Source organism: Oncorhynchus clarkii, chromosome 15 (assembly GCF_045791955.1).
Source record: "Oncorhynchus clarkii lewisi isolate Uvic-CL-2024 chromosome 15, UVic_Ocla_1.0, whole genome shotgun sequence".
Taxonomy (NCBI): Eukaryota; Metazoa; Chordata; class Actinopteri; order Salmoniformes; family Salmonidae; genus Oncorhynchus; species Oncorhynchus clarkii.
In genome coordinates, this window is record NC_092161.1 from 28,329,499 (window position 1) to 28,349,185 (window position 19,687).

Below are 19,687 nucleotides of genomic sequence, written 5' to 3' on the forward strand. Positions count from 1 at the left end.
TTTCACAGCCTTAGTCAGGAATCACAGGCTATATAAGAGTTACCTCATCATTTCACCGTAATCAACAAAATGGGGGTTGCGTTACCTTTCAAGTAAAATCCTTAAATTGTTAACTTCAACTTACCCTGTTGACCTTCTGCAGAGCGGTGGTGGGCAGTGCAGCCAGCGTCCGGTAGTCCAGATTCAGAGGTCCAGTGCCCAGGTTCTGAGGGAACAGAAGGTTGAGTGTCAGACCTACTGGGGGGGGGGGGGGGGGGGGGGGGCAACACGTCCTGTCACACTACTCTCATGTGTCACTCAGTAACTGACCAAAGCTACTTCGTTATTACATAAATATGTATTGAAGCACAAGTTTCCAGAACATTCCAATCCAAATATTATAGTAAATTCTTCCGGACTGGAGATGTCCCCTCTCTGGTAGGGGAGATGGTTGGTTGAGCTGAGGACTCGGAGGCCCAGGGGATATCAGTCTCACCTCGGTCTCCTCTTCTAGCAGGCGAGTAGCCTCCTCACGCTCCAAGCGCATGCGCTCCTTCATCGAGAAAAGGGGGAGGTGGAGAGGAGGAGGACACCCAGCCACACACACACACGTGTAATTATAGAGAATGAGGGTGAAATGAGTGAAGGTGGGATGGAAAGTGAAATAGGCAAAAAGACAAGCATGGAGAAATGAAGTGGAGGTGGGATGAGTGGAGATGGTGTACGGACGACCCAGACACATTGTGGGGGTAGGAGAAAGGGGGTGGGGGTAAGAAAGAAGATAAAAGGAGAGAAAGGATAGAACTCACACACATTAGAAAAGTGCTCCGTTTATTTGCCACAGTAGCAGAAAAAGCATGCGAGGGAGGACTTGGCTACGTAGTCTCACTCACCACCTCTTCTCTCTCCCACTGGGACGTCTCTCGCGCCATCTCCACCTCCTAGGAAATAGATTTTTTAGGTCAAACTGTTTCCTATTAACGAGCATCCATTATTTTGTTAATCACTTTGCACTAGCACCTTTAGTTATTCTTTGGAGCGTGGATTAAATGTAGTATATTTTTGCATCTCTGCCTCCTTGGTTTTATCTGGTCATGGCTTGTGCACCGACCACCATCCATTGTAGCCTGAGAGCAGAACCTCACACCTGCTTTCTGCGTCATATTATTCTCACCTTCTGTAGGATGTCCATCTCCTCCGGACTCAGGTCTCGGTCTATAGAGGAGATGCTCTCCATGCTGTTCTTACGCACGATGCCCGCCGCAAACGGGTTGGCAATGATGCCCGGCGACGCCTGTGAAGACGCACAATAAACACAGCGTCCATTTTGAATCCGACTCTGCAACTAAGGGTCATTAACAACCCGGAATGGAGGTCAGTTTCCCTTACCTCTATGGCGGCAGCGTTGCCTGGGTCGAAGCCGTCACACACCAGCATGAACAGGGTGTCTCCCACGGCGCGGAGCACGCGCACGGCCTCCGTGTGGGTCATGCCCAGCAGGCTGTGGTTGCTCACCTCCAGGATCCGCATGCCCACCAGCAGACGGCCGTCTCTGGCCGCTGCACCACTGGAGCTCACCTACAGCGGGCAATGCAGGGGGGGGGGGATAAGGCAATACCACTAATGGGAAAACCCATCTATATTGGGGTAGTGGTTGACCCGGTGAGAAAGACAAGACGTAATGCCTAAAGGTACCTTGGATATGAAGATGCCCTCATCGGTGGCGTCGAAAGGGTTGCCAGCGTGGCCTTTGGCACCGCCACGTATGCTGATGCCCAGCTTCTCTCCAGTCTGCTTCTGGATCACTATCTCCTGTATAGGGACACATAGATCAGTATATGGGACTGTGTGTGTGTGTGTGTGTGTGTGTGTGTGTGTGTGTGTGTGTGTGTGTGTGTGCGTGCGCATAGGCCTGTGTGTGTGTGTGTGTGTGTGTGTGTGTGTGCGTAGGCCTATTTCCGTGTACATGTGTGTTTACGAGACGTCACCTGCATCCCCGGCGGTGAGGGGTCCCTGCGCACCAGCATGCGGATCTCCTGTTTGTTGGAGAGCAGGGCTTTAACAGCCTCCTGGTGGGTGGCGTGGCGCAGGTCGATGGTGTTCACCTCCAGTATCCTGTCCCCGACCCGCAGCCCACTCTGACACGCCAAGCCATGTGGGATCACCTAGCACAGGCAGACAGAGGGTGAGATACACAAACCAGGAAACATGGGAGCAGGGAAAATATATATGAGAGAAGAGCGAGCCACCTTCGAGATGAAGACACCAGGCTCGCTGACGCCGAACGGATGACTGGCATGGTCGCTGCCTCCCACGATGCTCAGTCCCAGAGGGCCGCCCGCCTTCACCAACATCACTTCCTGTCAGGAGAGGAAGTGAAGCGACTAACGTAAACGGTGTTGTCTAAAGTTTTATTTCAGGGACTGACTAGGACAGAGGCACCAGAAATACAGTATCTGGAGCAAAACATCAGACGACAAATACCAAATACACATTTCAACTCAATACCTTACCCAGAGACCCCCCTATTTGACAAGACCACAAACCATCTATGGAACTACCATATCTACTTGTAAATGAGACAAGACACAGGCCTAAGCTCTTAGTCAATGGAACAGACTCCACTTATTGGTATTATTCACTCAGTGAATAATACAGCATTTCACTGGGCCCCACTAAAACATCCTAGCATACAGTATTTAACTTAGGTTAGGACTAAGTCTTCGTACCGTGCGCCATCGTCTCTGGAGCTGGAGAGCAGTTGAGATAAAGGCCAAATGAGAAGGCATTAAAACTGGAATAAATCTGAAGGTCCTTCGTGGTAACTAACCACCACCCTCACCACACTGTACCATCTTCCCTCTCTCCCTCAGTCTCACCTCGATGGGGTACTCGTCCTGCAGCGGCCGGCTCAGGTGGGTCCCGTGGGGCGAGTCGTCGTTGCCCTCCTCCTGATCGGGCGAGTCGGAGGGCTCTGGGGGCGGGGGGGAGTGGGCACGGGCGCGGGACAGGCCCGGGGAGCCCCCTGCGGTGCCCGGCTCGGCCTGGTCGCGCTCCACCAGGAGGGCGATGGTGGGGGAGGTGCCGGTAAGCAGCGCTACTGCCTGGTCATGCCTGGCCTCTGTCATGTCTACACCATTGATCTGAATCCAACGGCACAACCAATGAGGGCGGGAATCAGTAGGCTGACTGACCAACCACAGTGTGTGACACTCAGGTCTGGAGGCTCGGTGAGGGCGGACAGCCATGTGTTCAGACTCAAGTCATTACGGAGTAGACGAACATCACGTTGCCATAAAGCTGCAAATCATCACTAAAATAACTGTCTCAATCATCGCTCAATATAGTACATTGAGATGTTCCGTACCAAAGCAAACCTGAGTGTTTGAGTGCATGTGTGTGGGTGAGAACTGAAGACACCAGGAGCCAACACCCATACAGCGGAAGGGAGGCAGGTCGGAGAGAGGAGAGAGAGGGAGTAGCAGAGGAGAGAGAGGGAGGAGCAGAGGGCAAGCTAGCAGAGAGGAGCTTCTCCTGGGAGCTACAGTAGGAGAAACCCTTTCGCCAATATTCCAAATCTCAAAAAGTCTAAAAAAGTAGTCCTAAAAGTCCTGTCAACGCAATATACTATATTTAAGTCTTTGGCCAACCAGACTTATGTCCATACTATCCAGTTGCCTCGCTCACTGAAAAACACAGAGGGCAACATCATATGATGACTGCCAAATGGGCTGATTGAGTCAGCAACGCCACGCAGCGTCGTTAATACTTCTCTACAGGGCCGAGTGATACAGCTCCATCTCAGTACTGCTCCTAGACCTGGTCTTAAGCTGCAGAAATAGTCAACTATCCTATTACTTTGCAGGGGGAATTTGAGGATGGATTGCAGTCTGTAAACTCACATAAACGAGGTCCTGAGTGATTGAAGAAAAAGTGGCTGATTGGTCCAAGTGACAAACAGAAGCCAGCGCTGACCATACAGTACCGGCTCTTACCATTGGCTGATATGCTTACTGTGGCTGCCGCTATGGCAATACATGCGGTTACCACGTCCCAGTGTCCCCCCCCCCCACCACCACACCCAACAGGCAAGGAGACGCATTGTGCATTAGTGGCCATGCAGAGAGAGAGAGGGAGAGGTGGCGAGAGCGCGAGAAATAGAGAGGGGGAGAGAAAGAAAGAGTACAAGAGAAGCAGAGAGTAGGTAGAAACAGAATCATTCATGGAGCCATTTTATGATCCCCTACTCAAATAGGAGGAGGGAGAATAGGATTTGGGGGAGAGAAAGAGGAACGGTTATGATTCAGAGAACGAGACAGGAGTAGCCATAGGAGACGAGGCCACCACACCGCACACAAACGTGACTGAGGTTAACAAATGTTGAGATTGAATGAATCGAGATTGGTTCAGGAAAAACAACTATAGAAAAGCTGGGGGAGCCTGCACAAAATCATATCAAGGCCCTATCTTTGCAGCCAATGGACCATGGGCATTTGTATGGGCATGAGGGTACATGCAACTCTGGCAAGACCATGCTACAGAATGAGAACACCACTACGATGCCAAAGAAAAGAGGCACGCAGTGAAGCAGCATGCAGCAGGAACCTTGGCTTCAGCTGTCAATCACATACATATCAGCTAAGGTCACGTTAGTCCAGCCGCTGCGTCCCAAATGGTTCCCTATTCCCTATGTGGCGCACTGCTTTTGACCAGAGCCCACAGGGAATAGAGCGCTATTTGGGACACAGCCTAGATGGGCTGGCAGCAGCGGCACAGGACAAGCAGAGGCCCAACTCTCAAGTGGGATGAGCGTTAGTTGTCATTGTAGTGGTGTTTGTTTTGGAAGGAGCAACCGGTGTGTGCGCGCGCTTGGTTGTCGAACGTGTGTGTGCTTGCTTGGTGGTGTTTTGCAGGAAGTTGACACGGACCGAACCCAAGTTAGTCCAATTCATCTTAAGACAGGACTAGACTTGGGGATCATAACAGTGTGAAGCGGAATACTTTGCTGCAGTAAGTGTTGCATGATCCCTTCACTAAAAGTGAACTAAATGGAAGAACAGGGGTGGGAAAGAGTTGTCTTTCACTACGGCAGTAGCTGATCAAAACCATCCGTCCCAGTTACAAAAATAACAGACAGCCTTCATTTCAACATAGTTGAATGCACTCACTATGCAGTAAGTCACTCTGGAAAACAGTGTTTGCTAAATGACCAAAATGTGTATGTTAACAGTTCAACTAAAACATGAAACATGAAAAACCAAAGAATTTAAATGAAGACAAGAGGATGGGGGTGAGAGAGAGAGAGAGAGAGAGAGAGGAGAGAAAAGCATTGGTGAGGTCCCAAATGGCTCTATTCCCTGGTCAAAAATAGTGCACGACACAGGAAATAGGATTCCATTTGGGACGGCTCCGTGGGGTTAAAAACAGAGGAGTGGAGCAGTACTCACCGTGATGACCCTGTCCCCGACGCGGAGCGTGCTGTCTCGGTGGGCCGCCCCTCCCTCTGCGATTCGGGAGATGTAGATCCCCTGAAGAGACGGACAGGAGACAGGAGACCGATCATAATGCGACGCCCTTCGGTTTAACCTACAGTGACGTGTCTGCTAGCTGTGTACCTGGTCACCCAGGGAGGGTAGGGGGTGAGACTGGCGCAACAATGCCCTGCTAGCTCCATCACTGCCAGTCAGTCTATTCTGGGATGACGGTTACCACATGGTCAGCAGGGGACGTCCCGTAACGACTACTTCACACAGCCAGGACAAAATATAGCCTTGCACGCCTATATTCACGGTCACTAGTCTAATGCTGCTCTCAATAGTTGGCTTGGGCTTGTTCAGAAGTATTTCTGTGGTGGTTGTGAGCACAAGAACACCATCATGACTTTTTTATTACACTCCACTACCAACAACTACGCAAACAAATCCAATATTTAGCTGAAATGGTATACAAAATATTGAGAGGTCGCACTCAACAAAAATGGTAATAATTCTATCCTACTGCAGTACAACAAAGTTCAGAGGTGGCTAAGGCTGCAGACCAGTAACACCTCATGGACAACAGAGTCGCCGCCTCGCGGTGACACGGAGACCTCCAGTCCCTTTGCCTGAAGAAGAGAGTTCCACGAGCTGCAAGGATGACCAAACTCCTCGTTGGACTCACAAACGAGCAAGTCAAACTTTGTCACATGCGCCGAACACAACAAGGGTAGAGTTAACCGCCAAATGCTTACCTACAAGCCCTTAACCAAACAGCGCAGTTCAAGAAGAGTTAAGAAAAATATTTACCAAGTAGACTAAAGTAATAATAAAAAGTAACACAATAAGAATAACGAGGCTATATAACAGGGGGCACTGAGTCAGTGTGCGGGGGTACAGGCTAGTTGAGGTAATTTGTACATGTAGGTAGGGGTGCTTCTACACCTGCATTGCTTGCTGTTTGGGGTTTTAGGCTGGGTTTCTGTACAGCACTTTGAGATATCAGCTGATGTACGAAGGGCTAAATAAATACATTTGATTTGATTTGGGTGAAGTGACTATGATTAGATAATAAACATGTACACGTGCAGACAAAGTGCAGGCCTACTCCTAGCCCGCCTCTACAGAGACCATCTTGATCCCTTCCAGAAAAGGCACAACATAACTTACAGACTCCAGCGGTGAACATGCGTCTCAGTTCCTGTCCGTGACGTCTCCCTGGGCTGTGGGGGTCTGTTTGAGAGCCGTAACGCACAGGACATGTAGCCTTGAATGTGGCCAATGCGGTGGCCCCCCAAAAAATAACCACATCCCAGTTACACAGGACCTATCAGGTGTCAAGGCTCGCTATTTATATCTGTCTCCTTGAGCGATGGCTGTAAAACGTCTGGAGTGGAAAAGTGGCTGTCAGAATGATGGAAACCTTGGAGGGGTTGAAGGCTATGACGGGGCATTAAACAGAAATAGGTAGGAAACGTACCACTCCTGACTAGACTTCTCCCTCTAATGCTGTAGCTACTGCAGTTAGAGGGTGCCGTTGGCTTGTGATGTGGGACAACCCGACACCACACACACACACACACCACACACGGTGTTTCACCACGAAGGGATTAAATATTCATCAGGGATGAAACGACGCCCAATATTCCTCCACCACACGACCTAGATATGGAAACTCTACAGCATGTCTCACTGTGTCTGCTGTACATTCAGCAGGTACGTGTGTGACTCTGTGTCTGCTGTACACTAAGGACGCGTGTCTCTCTCACCAAGTCCCCCGTGCGGTAGGCTGTGGAACCCTTGCCCCCGGCGATGCTGAAGCCCAGGCCCTTGTCGTTGCGGACCAGGCAAGTAGACCGCCTGTGTCGGGGGCCTGCGGGGGAGCTGGCCTCCATGCAGAAGGGCAGCCCGCTGGCCCGTCTCTCCCGGGGGAAGTAGTCGTCCTCGGGCCTCAGCGGCGTGGTGGTGATGGCGTTCTCCGGCTCCACCATGTGCTCCCGGATGACGCTCATGGAGACGGCGGTGCCCGAGCTGCGCAGGGCTTCCACCGCCGTGTGGTGCTCGGCACCCTGGAGGGCCACGCCGTTCACCTGAGAGGGAGGGAGCGGAGACCATGGTTCACATGGCTCTCTCTACAGTCAAAAGGCCTGTTCATGTAGACCATGAATGCAACATCTTATCGTGCATGCAGACTTTACCTCGAGAAGTTTGTCTCCCACTTTGACCCCAGCCCGGGCTGCAGGTCCATCCTCAGACACCCTGGAGATGAAGATGCCCTGGAGGGACAGACAGACAGACTCTCGTACACAGTCACAAGGCCCAATAGGTCCGCGGAATAGGAAAGCGTCCCAAATAGTACAATGTTCCCCATGTAGTGCACTACTTTTGAACCGGGGCCCTGTAGAGCAGTAAATGGGGAATATGGAACGCAGCCCATCTGAACATTTAGGAGTGTCCACAGCTGTCCTCGGCCCTCACCTCATCATCCCCCTTGTAGGGTGTGGATCCCTTTCCTCCGGCTATGCTGATGCCCAGACCCCCAGTTTGCCGTAGAATGGTCAGGTTGTGCTGGAAATGGAGGAGAGGGGGTCAGCGCAATGAGTGGAGACGCCCCCATACAACAGCCCTATTGTCAGATAGATAGGCTGGGACAAGAGGGAGGACTGCGGCATTGACACAGACAAGACAAGACAGGGGCTACTCTGGTCTCGGGGCTAAACTCAACTCAAGTGTATGTTGAATGAGGGGGAATAAACAAGAGCGTGTTGCCTTGCATCTCACATTGCAGAGTAGCTACATTGACTTATCAAAAGGCTTCCATTTTGCCGTTGAAACAGGAAGAAAGCAGTATCATTAAAACAAGTAGTACAAAACTAATTACCCATCATATCACAATGCATTGACATTAGCCCAAAGACACACAGTGACACAACTGGACAAACATATTCCTCTGGACATAAAAACAGTTTCAGACACTAGCACGGAGGTGTGTATTTGAGGAGGGGGCTGTATGTAACACAATACTATGTCATGGAACAGTCACAACGGGGGGGGGGGGGGGGGGGGGGGGGTTACACACGAGACACTACGAATCATAACATGTATGGGTCTGAACTGGGTGTGTGAATGCTGTCTGCGCAAGCCATGCAGAGTGGGGGGGTGGGGTGAAAGATAAGTGGGAGCGAGAGAGGAAAGAAAGAGTTGAGTGAAAGTGCTGCGTTGGTGGGGGGTGGGGGGGTAGCGGAGGGTGATTCCGTTGGGTCGTCAACGACGACAAGGCTCCGTTCTCTCACAAACTCGTTGTCACCGTCGCAAAATGCAAACACGGGCACATGACGCACATGCCAACCAATCCACAGGCATCCTCACCAGAAGTGCAGTCACTCACCAAGGATTCCTCCATAAATCAGAGCCACACAATCACTCCATTATGAACACGGTTACATCTTTGAAGGTCATTTTAACCAAATGAATGATCAAAAATACTTTTATGCCATTACGGAGGTACATACCACCAACAAAATCACCAAAATGATGGAATTTCTCGTGGAAGAATGGTGTTGCCTCCCTCCAATAGAGTTCTAGAATCTATGCCAAGGTGCATTGAAGCTGTTCTGGCTCGTGGTGGCCCAACGCCCTACTTTGACTAACAATGTTACACTAGCGTATACACTTCCGTTATACTGGGGAAACAGTTGTTTCCATAGCTAGGGCTGACAGTGAGGACTTGTGAAGAGCAGAATCAAGAACCTCGGCATAATCAAGACAGTTGCTTTGTGAGACGGTGTTAAAGTTCACATTCAGCCATTGTTCCGTAAATATCAGCTGAAAAGAACCAGTTGGGCTTTGACCCCAAGTGAGAGCAGGTCTGCTGGAGTCATGGCCCAGAGACACGGGTGCCAGCCCGCATAGACGGAAATAGAAAAGTCTGAGCCTTTTGGGTAAAACACGGGGTTAAATCCTGAATGGAAATGCACCCAGGATGTCGACGTTTCCTTCATTTTGGCAGTTACCTGTAATGCTAACACTCAAATGGCAACATCCTATCATTTCAAAATGAAGATTAATATAATTAATACAGAAATAAAAATATCCATCCCAAACAACGGATATTTAACCAAATACCATCGTATTTACTGTGTCAAATGTTTCACATATCCTTGGTGTCTCTATTGAATGTTAAGTTCTGAACAGAACTGATAAGCTGCTCGGTGGTTCTTGAGCTATTCATCAGAGCAGATCATTGAGCAAAGCGCTTACACTCTGGACTGAAATCACCGTACAGAGCCAGGCGGAGTCCCAAATGGCATCCCATTCCCTATATAGTGTGCACGATATAGGGAATAGGTTGCCATTTGAGACGTAGCCCCGGAGTGTTTCTTTGTCATACGTTGATAGGTGGACGGTGTGGTACCCGTGGAAACGGCTGGTTTTGGCATACCATTCAACTGTTATTTCACGATGCACATGTACTCACAAAAAGGTAGGCAACTATTTTAGATAACTATTAGAAGACACACTTGTCCTGGTTAGAAGTTCCATCTGTGTGGCCAGATCCCTGCTAGTGCCTGGTGAGAAACTAAAACCTGAAAGAAGACAGACCTCCTCCATCACAGACAGCAGCACAAGCAGCCCATTCACTCCAGGGCCTCTCAACCTGAACAGGGGGATGAAGAAGAGGAGAAGAAGAAGAGGGAGGGGGGCGAGCCACAGCGTGGTAGAACCCGACAATGGGGTAAGGATATCATAGAATGGTAACCACAGATTTGCCCCAGAGAGAATCTGCCCACATTCGTATAACCTTATAGATACAGATATCATTTGAATCCTAAAACCCTGTCCATTTTGGTCCCCTTCAAGTTCTGTTAGTCCGCTTCGAGTTCTATCACGCTGGTGGTCCAATGGAGAGTTGTGGTGAGCATTTCCCTGGCGATTGGCTTGGATTAATCATGGATTTTTGTGGGCTGTTTTTCAGTTCCCCTCTGAGAGCCAGCGGGTGGGTGAATGGGTGAGTGAGTGGGGGAATGAGAGAGAGAGGGGGAGGAGTGGATGGATGGAGTGAGAGAGAGTAAGTACAGACCTCTTCCTCCTCAATTCGAGCAGGCTCAATCAGCAGATTATTGACTTGATCAAATGACACCCCCTGTTAGGACAGGAACCAGCGAGAGGCATGCGGATTAGTGAGGCCAAAATAACTAAATATGCACACAAGCATACTCCAACCAAAACAAAATCGGATAAATCAAAAACAGAACAACGCACACACACGCATACAAACACGTCAAAGAACAGTAACACACAAACACACACTCAGCCACAGGGATAAACCCAAAAAGGTCATATCCACTATCTTGTAGTGGTTGAACTAGGGACTACATTTGATATGGCCAATTTCATCGCCAGTTGAGGTCATTTGAACAGTGGCAACATCGGTCACACACATCACTCACTCCCCAGCCACCAGAAGCGGAAGCAGGCAGGGGTGGAAACTCGAGACCCAGGATGAGGTGAGTTACAGGCCACACGGGGAGGGCAGCTTGTGTTCAGAAAGAGAAGCGGGGGAAAGAAAGCAGTGGCTCCCAGCTCAAAGTTCCCTCCAGCCTATAGACAGACACCACAGGAAACCCTGTTCCCCTTTAAAGTCATTTCATTTATATACTTCTACTGTGCAGCAGTCGTTTTTCAGATTGATTACAAACATGATTGACAAGTACTATTAAAAAAACAAAAACAGGAATCAGATTATTATATCCAAACACGTCAAAGAAAAGGCTTTGCATGTACTCCAAGTGATTGTGTTTGCAGGGCTAAAGAAGGTGACAGCCTCACACAAAATAAATTGTGAAAAGCCATTGGTGTGGTTCCCTTCAATGTCCAATCTGCAGCAAAATGGTGAGCGATTGATCCATGCTGTAGGTGTACATTTAGCAAAAAGCGGTTTGTCTGGGTCTCATCATTTCCACCTCGGCCAAGAGAAATTCTGGATGGTCGGTAGACAATCAGGCACCACACACAGACATACACACCTCCATCATTCAATGCACATTAGTTAGCAGCGCTAGTGGTGATTACGATTAATAATCCATTTGAATACAATAAGTCTTCCCGAGTCATACACTTCAAGGGCCACATCCACACACTCACACACAAATGTAGGAAAGCAGGTAAGGGAAAGTTCATTAACCAATTAAAAACACAACAGCAGACAGCAAATGATACGGAGAGAAGCATAGTACTGAGGTGGGCAGACAGAGGCATGGTGAAGGCCAGCAGGAGGCCAGCAGGAGGCCAGCATAGGAGTCTAGTGCACAGCTGACGGGGTTGGGGATTCATCCTCTTCACTTTTTACTAAGCAGATTTGATGGGTATTATTGATAAGTAGTCCTTGAGATGCTCAGAGGAGCCACAAGAGGGAGCTCCACTCTGAGCAGTCTGGGTAGTGTGTGGATAAAATAATGTGCGTTTGTCCAAAATGGCACCCTATTCCCTATATAGTATAGTGTACTACTTTTGACCAGGGATTAAGGAGACATTTGGTAGCCGTTGACTAAAGGAGTGAAACGTGTCCATGTCCGAAGCGTTTAAACAACTGCCGCCTGATTTGGTGCGAGCTGGTTGTCCGTTCGTAAAAAAACGGTGTGTCTGACGACATTTACAAACGTTTATCAAATGCTGTTAATGAGAAAGTCCACTCGTTAGTTATGTCTTTTACCAAGTTACCGAATAGCGGCTGCCGCCGTCTGTGAACGTAAGAACAGAACCTGCTTGTGTGGGACAGAGAGAGCAACGTAAAAGCACTAGTGCAAAAGCCATAAGACAGCTCCCGGCAAACATCCCCGGCAAACATCCCCGTATCCATTGGTTTGTTTGTCCTATGCACAGCAACACGGCATGCAATGTCATCTCCTATATCCGATCCAGTGCCAGCAGTCCAGACCGAATGCAGGTTGCATGGTGACAGATCGACGGGGAGCTTCTATGCACTTGCGTGTCTAGGGGGGGTGCATAGAGGCGAGCTGCAGGCCAGTAACATGTCAGCGTGAAGAGAGAAGGTGTGCAAGAGCTTCATTCAACTGTCAGCTTCACGGGGCAAAACGCTAAAGGAAAAACTAGTCCCGTGGTTGTCCTGGCTAATTTGAAATTGGGATACATGGTTAGGGCGTGGAGTGTCGCGTGACCAGCTGACCGCTGTTACTCTAGTCAAGTTATCAGAAAAAAACATGAAGCCCTGAACACGATAGCTGCATGATATGATAGTATGTACGTTTCAGTTTTGTACAACTAGTCATTATAGACTATGTTCATATTGTAAACATGTGTTCTCTACTACCCCCCCCCCCCCCCCCCACCCACCCCACCCCAGCCCACCACGAGCCTAGGTTACCTTGACCGGCTGCAGGGAGGAGTTGGCATGAAGCAGACTCCTATCCTCCAGCTCTGACTCTTCTATCCTGTTGTGGCGCTGTGGAGTTACCATACACTCCTCCCCTTCCTCCTCATCCTCCTCCTCTTCCTCCTCGGGGGCAGTGTGGTGCGAGGCTGGGTGTTGAGCCAGGTGAGCGTCGGGGCTGAAGCCCTGCAGTAACGCGGCCACCGCCTCCGGTTTTGGCAGCTTGGTGATCTTGAAGTGCTTCTTGTAGTGCGGCGTGTCCTTCCTGATCAGACGCTGCTTCTCCGTAGGGAACTGGGGCCTCTGTTGTTCCTCTTCGTAGCTGTGTGGGACCCCATCCTCGCCCTCCTCATCGTCGTCACCATTCTCATCCCCACCCCGGTACATGGGCTCCTCTGCAAAGTGCACCGTGGGCTGGTGGGAGAGGGGATGGTGTGAGTGAAGGGAGAAAGAAAGAGCAGGAGGGAAGGGATTGTATTCAAGACGAGGACATCTCATTAATTGACCTGACCAGGAGAAAGTGTATAAACCAGGGTACATAGTTTTTCCTGGCTGTCATAGTAGTGAAACTAACCTCTATGTACTCCACCTCCATCTCATCTAGCACCTCCACCTCCTGGGGCCCACGCCCACCCACCAGGTCTGTGGTCATCAAGCCCCGCCTCTCTTCGTGGGAGTTGGCCGAGGCCGTGCTGTTGGACGCCGCAGAGTCGTGGCTCTGATTGGACAGATCGCTCAGCCGCTTCTCCTGCAACCACCAATCACACGGGCGGAATGGGAAAAACAGAATCCTGGATTGGTGAACAACAGGTAACACTCCGATGCTGTCAGAACGTTACACAATGACCCAGAAAGAACCCACGTATTACTTGGGACATGCTTTACTTTGTGTATGTTACGCATACCATTATCCTGTGTGTGTGTATCCTGTGTGTGTTTCTTTTCTCTCCGTCTCCCCTCACAGGTGAAAATCATCACTCCCCAATCAGTCAACAATCAACCCATCAATTAGAAGACACACCTCCTCCTGTTTCCTACCCTATCACAGTTCCTTCCCCATGGTTTAAAAACCCCATCATTTGTTTGCTCTAAAGCTCAATCTCTTTGTAAATGCCATGTTTGTAGACCTCTGTGTTTCACTCGCTCTCTGTGTATTAATTAACCTCTCCTTTGTTTGAGCACCTCCATAGCACTTTGTCATCCCCTGTGAGTATTGTTTTGGTTATGGTGTGTTTGTTTGTTGCTGGTGGGAAAAGGGGGAAACCAAGACAAGTCGCCCATGGGCATACACTACCCGTAGGTGAACTTTGTTAAATACACTAGTTAGAACTGGGCGGACCACCCACTGTATTTTTGGTTAGTTAGTTAGCTGTTGTTAAAGTAGGCTAGTCTAGCTTAGGGGTGTTTTTGCATATTTATTGTTTCTTTCCTTGGGTCCAGCTCAGCCCCTTTTCCTGCTCCCCCCATTACCGTGTGTTTATAAATAAACCCTGAGTTTGACGGTATTATTTCAGTTGTCGTGGTTATTTCGTTCACACTTTGTCACTATTATAATTTACATGAGTTATGTTACGGGTCTCATTACCATCCCCCCTAGACTGTCGGGTCAAAAGGGATTCGTAACAGTGTACGTGCGTGTCCCAAATGGACCCTGGCCAAAAGAAGTGCACTATAAAATGGTCAATAGGGTGACATTTAGGACGCAGCCTTTTATTTATATTTGTGCTCGTGGATCTCAAGTACGGTGCCATGTAGGATGTCCTGTAGCGTGTCGGTGATGTGTTGTACCTCAGCACCAGGGGACTCCGTCTCTCCATCCGCTCTGGAAGTGTAGGCCTCGTTCCTCCTCTCCTCAATCCCTTTCTTCATCACCTTCAGCTCACTGTGGTGTGGTGTCGCCCGCCGCTGGAGACCCTGCACACACGCACCAGTAAACTCCCCAGACTGACAGTCCGTCGACAGACCACCAATTACAGACAGTCCTCAGGCAAACAGTAAATCAAGGCCCAAGGACAAAGTAGGACCGACTTGTGACGCTGCCGAAACAACGACTGATTGTCTGACTGGACGCCCTCTCCGTCATGTTACTTTCACCTGACGCCCTGTCAGATCAGAGGTCACAGTGGGAAAGGAATGGACAAGGAAGCGAAGTTGAGAGCCAGCCATCGAGTGCTTCACTTTAGAAGGTGTTGGCTCGCGCAGTGCAGGAGTCACATGAACAAAGCTTGTTATCAGCGACTGGGGTTCAACCCACACGTCTACCATTCCCCACGGTTTCTCCCACCTGCCTGTATCCCCCTCTCATTTCATAACTATCCAAATAAAGTGCCAAAATAACCGACAAAATGGATTTAGAAACAGTGTATTAATTATCTCGTTACTCATTGTGCATCATGTACTACTAGTGTCATAATTTGTCTCTCTGCATTATTGGGAAGGGCCCAATAGGTAAGCATGTGACAAATACAGCTGTATTTTGACTTGTCTTACCCTGCGCTCCGCGGCCGCCTCGTCATCCTCCGCCTCCTGCTTGGTGGTCTCCTCCTGGAACTGGATGACAGACACGCGGTTCAGGTTGCTGTCTGTCCAGCTGTCGTCCACACTGTTCTGGAGCAGGTTCTCTGTAGGGAGAGACCGGATCCAAGAGAGGGACTGGGTTACAAATCAAGTCGGGCCTTCCAACAATGAACAAGATTAAAAAAATGGTTTTGATGGTACATGGGATGAATGGATGTTGGGAGAAGTGATGGTAACTAAATCTGGGTTGAGCGCGACAGGAGAGCGAGGAGGACTCTGGGTTATAAACACAGGCTACGCTTCCAATAGATAACATTAGATGACAGCAGGATAGATGAGCATCGTCACTGGACACAAACGGTCATCGTTATGGAGTTAACGGGCGTTACTGGCCTGCTACGTTAGACGAGTAACTGTGACCAATCGCCAGACGCTCCTCAATGAGACCTTGGCGTAAGCGGCACGGGTCCCGGACTGGGTTTTTATTTTCAAGATCTCGACGCACGGCTCACACCAGAGAACAATTGATCAAGTGGCTTTTGCGCTCTGCTCACGCTGGTCAAACGTTACACTTCCAGCGTAGCAGGTGAAACGCCTACCGTGCCGCCCTTTATGTGAGACGGAGTGAAGGAAAGAGGACATGCAGAGAGAGAGTGAAGAAAGAGGTAAAGAAAGTCTGTAAATAGTGAAAAACCTAGGGACAAAGCTGAGAACAGAGGTAAGTGAGAAAGGAGGAAAGAAGGTCATGATGAAGATGACGGTGGTGTAAGGCTAACTCACCCAGGCTAGAGGAAGGCTGCTGGGGTAGCAGGTAGCAGGTGAGCACCTTCTCCCCGGTGCTCTCCTCATCCTCCGTCTGGAACTTGAGCATGGGCTGGGACTGGTTCTCTGCCAGCCACATGGCCTTCAGGTTGAGGTTGGCCAGGGCAAACGGGAGGTTCTGTAACCTGGGCACACCCACACAACACCGTCAACAACAACACGGACACAACATATGGAAAGTACTGTTCTGATTTCTAAGAACACATCCGGTGTGGCTCAGGTGGTAGAATATTGCGCTGGCAACGTCAGGACCGTGGGTTCAGTTCTTGCGGAGGCCACTCGTATGAAAATGTACGCACGCCCTGCCGTAACTCGCTTTGGGAACGGCGTCTGCTAAACGGCATATTTTACATTACTATTCAGCTGTAAGGCTTGATGAAAAAAAAGGATCAAGCGATCAAAAAGGGTCAAGCGATGGAGCGGCGATGCTAGCACCAACGCCACTGAGTAGCGGGGTTACCTGTTCCCTGCCACGTCTAGCACGTGGAGCTCGGTAGCGTCGGCCAGCTGGGCAGGCAGCTTGGCCACCCGGTTGTCCCTGAGGGAGAGCACGTTGAGGCTGGCGCAGCCGCCCAGCTCATCGGGCACGCCGCCCAGCCGGTTGCGGTCCGCATTCAGATTGGTCAGCTTCTTCAGCTTGCCCAGCGAGCGAGGCAGAGTCTACAGAATTAAACATTTACACATTTCATGAATATTAAAAAGAACGCATCTCAAGGGGGTTGTTAAAAGGCAAATGAACTGTACATTTGTTCTGAACCAAAAGAAACTTGGTTATAAACGCAGTGGTTCTGTACCTGTAAGAGGTTCTCGGTCAGCACGAGTTCCGTCAGGTTCTCACACTCCCCTATGGAGTCGCTCAGGTGGGTCAGTCGGTTCTGGTCCACTTTCAAGATGGACAGCTGCTTCAGAGAGCCTGGAGAAACAACAAACAGAGTCAGCCGGGTGGTATTCATCGCAGCAAAACGTTTTGTAACGGAAAATGAAAACGTGTTTATTGGACAAGTTCAGGACCCCTTTGAAGTCAGTTATTGTCTGTCTGGTTCATAATGAACATGAAGCTTTCATGTCAGTTAACTAGTACTATTTCCCCAATAGGGGGCAGTGTGGTTCTTCACGAGTCAAGTGCATTACCTTCAATTGCATTCAGGCAACGATAATGTCCATTGGTCTACTTATTGGTAAAAAAGCAGACACCTTGGCAAAGTACTTAAAAAAAAAAAATTCAGTTTGACAATGAAGCTACTGTACAAAAGGGACAGAATGTCATCTGTTCATCTTTTCTCCCTCCCTCCTTGCATCCCTCTCACCAATGCTGTCAGGGACCACCTCCAGGAGGTTTTGTGTGAGCAGCAGGTCAGTGAGGGCCAGCAGGCCGCTCAGCTCCGAGGGCAACTCCTCCAGGCGGTTCTCTGACATGTCTAGACACACCAGCCTCCGCAGGTTCCCCAGCTCCTACACACACACACACAGGCGCGCACACACACACACAGGCGCGCACACACACACACACACACAGGCGCGCACACACACACACACAGAGCAATGTAGTTTTTAGTGTGAACACTCACTCAAATGTACGCGATGGGTTTCATACTGAGCAACGTTCTGAGTCTAAGCGAATAAGATGGGCATAGATGAGCCAGGACCATACTCACTGGTGGCAATGAGGAGAGCTGGTTACGGTCCAACCACAGCTCCCGTAGCTTAGGGAGAGCACCAAGTGTGTCTGGCTGTTAGAGATAGAGAGAGGGGAAAGAGAGAGAGGAAAAAGAGAGAGAAGGTAAACAGAGGGCATGGCGTATGTCATCGTTGCTCTGCTTTGTGACACGAGGCCAGGCGATCAGGTGTTCTGAGCCAATGCATGCTAAAGCGAGTGGGAACAAATACGAGGATCCACTTAAATATGCATCATTTGGGAAGAGAAGAGGTGGGGGTGGCTACATAACCACACATCATACGCCCCAAAATACTCCCATTCCACTCTGGGGTCCCGAAATGGCTGCGGAAGGGGGCAAGATTCAACTGAAAAAACAAACTATATATGCACACCCACACACTGTTCCTGTTGGCTATGCCCATACACCAAACAGATCAAAGCATGTTGCTATCCAAAACAAGATGGGTCCTGTTCAACTTCAATTTGAGAAAAAAAAAATCATTCTATATCCCTGCAGGGCAATTCACTTTGAGCTCCAAAAAAAGGCATTGTGAATCAATCCCAGAGAACACAAAACCTGTAAAAATGACCCCAGACTGTATTTGAGTGATAAATTACATGAAATGACTTAGCATCCCTGTCAAGGCTGAGCAGTGTACAGTATGACAGACAGGGTTGTCAGGCGGGTAGCATGACGTCAGGTTGTTTGCTCAGCCTACGCCCTTGTCAGCTCAACAGGCACTGTTTACCCTGTCCCAATGAGAAGGCTAGCCAGGCAGGCGTTCCCATGCTCAAACAAACAGGACTCAAGGGTACAACTACGGATGAGTCCCAAATGGCACCCTATTCTCTTCATAGTGCATGAGGGCCCATAGCGCTATATATATATATAGTACTACTACTTTTACCAGAGCGCTATGGGCCCTCATGCACTATGAAGAGAATAGTGTGCCATTTAGGACACATCCGTAGTTGTACCCTTGAGGCCTGTTTGTTTGAGCATGGGAATATATATATAGGGAATAGGGTGTCATTTGGAGCTTGTTCTTACCAACACTTCCAGTTCATTGCTGCCCAGGTCCAGCTGTTCCAGTTTCACCAGAAAAGAGAGCGACCTGGATAAGAGGAACAATCAATCATAGAAACCCTGAAGTAAATGGGGACTACTGCATAGACACAGTCTTGTTGAAACACACTCAGTTTTAGAACAGATTTATAATCTATACAGAAACACATCAAGACGACGTCTGGACTGTTACAGTCAGAACCAGATAGGCTAAATCGCTAACCGTCACGCCCCAATCTCTCACACACACACACAGTCACGACAAGCTTGTCATTCAGCCAGTCTGTCCCTATGACAACAACTGCATCGAAAGAGAAAGGAGCTACTACTGCGGTTAACTAGTGAACAGATACACTAGTGATGATTGAGGACTCCATTGTGCTTCAAATCACTAGTCATATCATCAAGGACTCCTTTTTAGGAAACAACCACCTTTGCTAGCATGAAGGGAGGCTGGGAACTATGCCAGGCTAAAGAGGGCACTTACGTGGGCAGGGACTTGAGCAGGTTCTCCCTGAGCTCCAGCGTCACCAGGTTGCCCAGGCTGCAGGAGAGAGGGAGGAGGAGAGGTTAGTCAGATGGGGCGTCTGCTGGTCCTGGTTAACTTGGCATGGCGATGGGCCTCATCCATCTGGTCACTCAGAGCAGTCAGTCTGTCTGTCAGAGCCCACTGTGTCATGTAATTAGGCCTGTACCAATGTCTGTCATTTTACAGAGCGAGGAGTTCAAATGTTTAGAGCAAGAAGGAAACCCGTGTCGGAGTTCAAATAGCCATTCATGCA

General features: G+C 49.4%; 1 protein-coding gene across 27 annotated transcripts in view; it reads right to left on the reverse strand.

The window, feature by feature from the left end:
* The window catches only part of LOC139367144 (scribble planar cell polarity protein), a 107,494-nt gene that overhangs the window by 24,051 nt on the left and 63,756 nt on the right, over nt 1–19,687 (reverse strand). For 20 of the 27 annotated variants that reach the window (XM_071105246.1, XM_071105245.1, XM_071105237.1 and 17 more), the window contains exons 5-29: nt 19,393–19,449; nt 18,891–18,954; nt 17,838–17,912; nt 17,490–17,634; nt 16,977–17,095; nt 16,643–16,842; nt 16,141–16,307; nt 15,334–15,464; nt 14,632–14,757; nt 13,418–13,591; nt 12,838–13,257; nt 10,534–10,596; nt 7,932–8,021; nt 7,652–7,729; nt 7,223–7,543; nt 5,427–5,507; nt 2,859–3,122; nt 2,229–2,339; nt 1,968–2,144; nt 1,675–1,791; nt 1,369–1,557; nt 1,154–1,273; nt 873–920; nt 476–532; nt 125–205 (exon numbers count right to left, since the gene is read on the reverse strand). In XM_071105246.1, coding sequence (XP_070961347.1) covers nt 125–205; nt 476–532; nt 873–920; nt 1,154–1,273; nt 1,369–1,557; nt 1,675–1,791; nt 1,968–2,144; nt 2,229–2,339; nt 2,859–3,122; nt 5,427–5,507; nt 7,223–7,543; nt 7,652–7,729; nt 7,932–8,021; nt 10,534–10,596; nt 12,838–13,257; nt 13,418–13,591; nt 14,632–14,757; nt 15,334–15,464; nt 16,141–16,307; nt 16,643–16,842; nt 16,977–17,095; nt 17,490–17,634; nt 17,838–17,912; nt 18,891–18,954; nt 19,393–19,449 — 3,475 coding nt within the window. The remainder of the gene's footprint in view (nt 1–124; nt 206–475; nt 533–872; nt 921–1,153; nt 1,274–1,368; nt 1,558–1,674; nt 1,792–1,967; nt 2,145–2,228; nt 2,340–2,858; nt 3,123–5,426; nt 5,508–7,222; nt 7,544–7,651; nt 7,730–7,931; nt 8,022–10,533; nt 10,597–12,837; nt 13,258–13,417; nt 13,592–14,631; nt 14,758–15,333; nt 15,465–16,140; nt 16,308–16,642; nt 16,843–16,976; nt 17,096–17,489; nt 17,635–17,837; nt 17,913–18,890; nt 18,955–19,392; nt 19,450–19,687) is intronic. The other 7 variants (XM_071105244.1, XM_071105247.1, XM_071105233.1 and 4 more) reach the window with 2 other exon arrangements.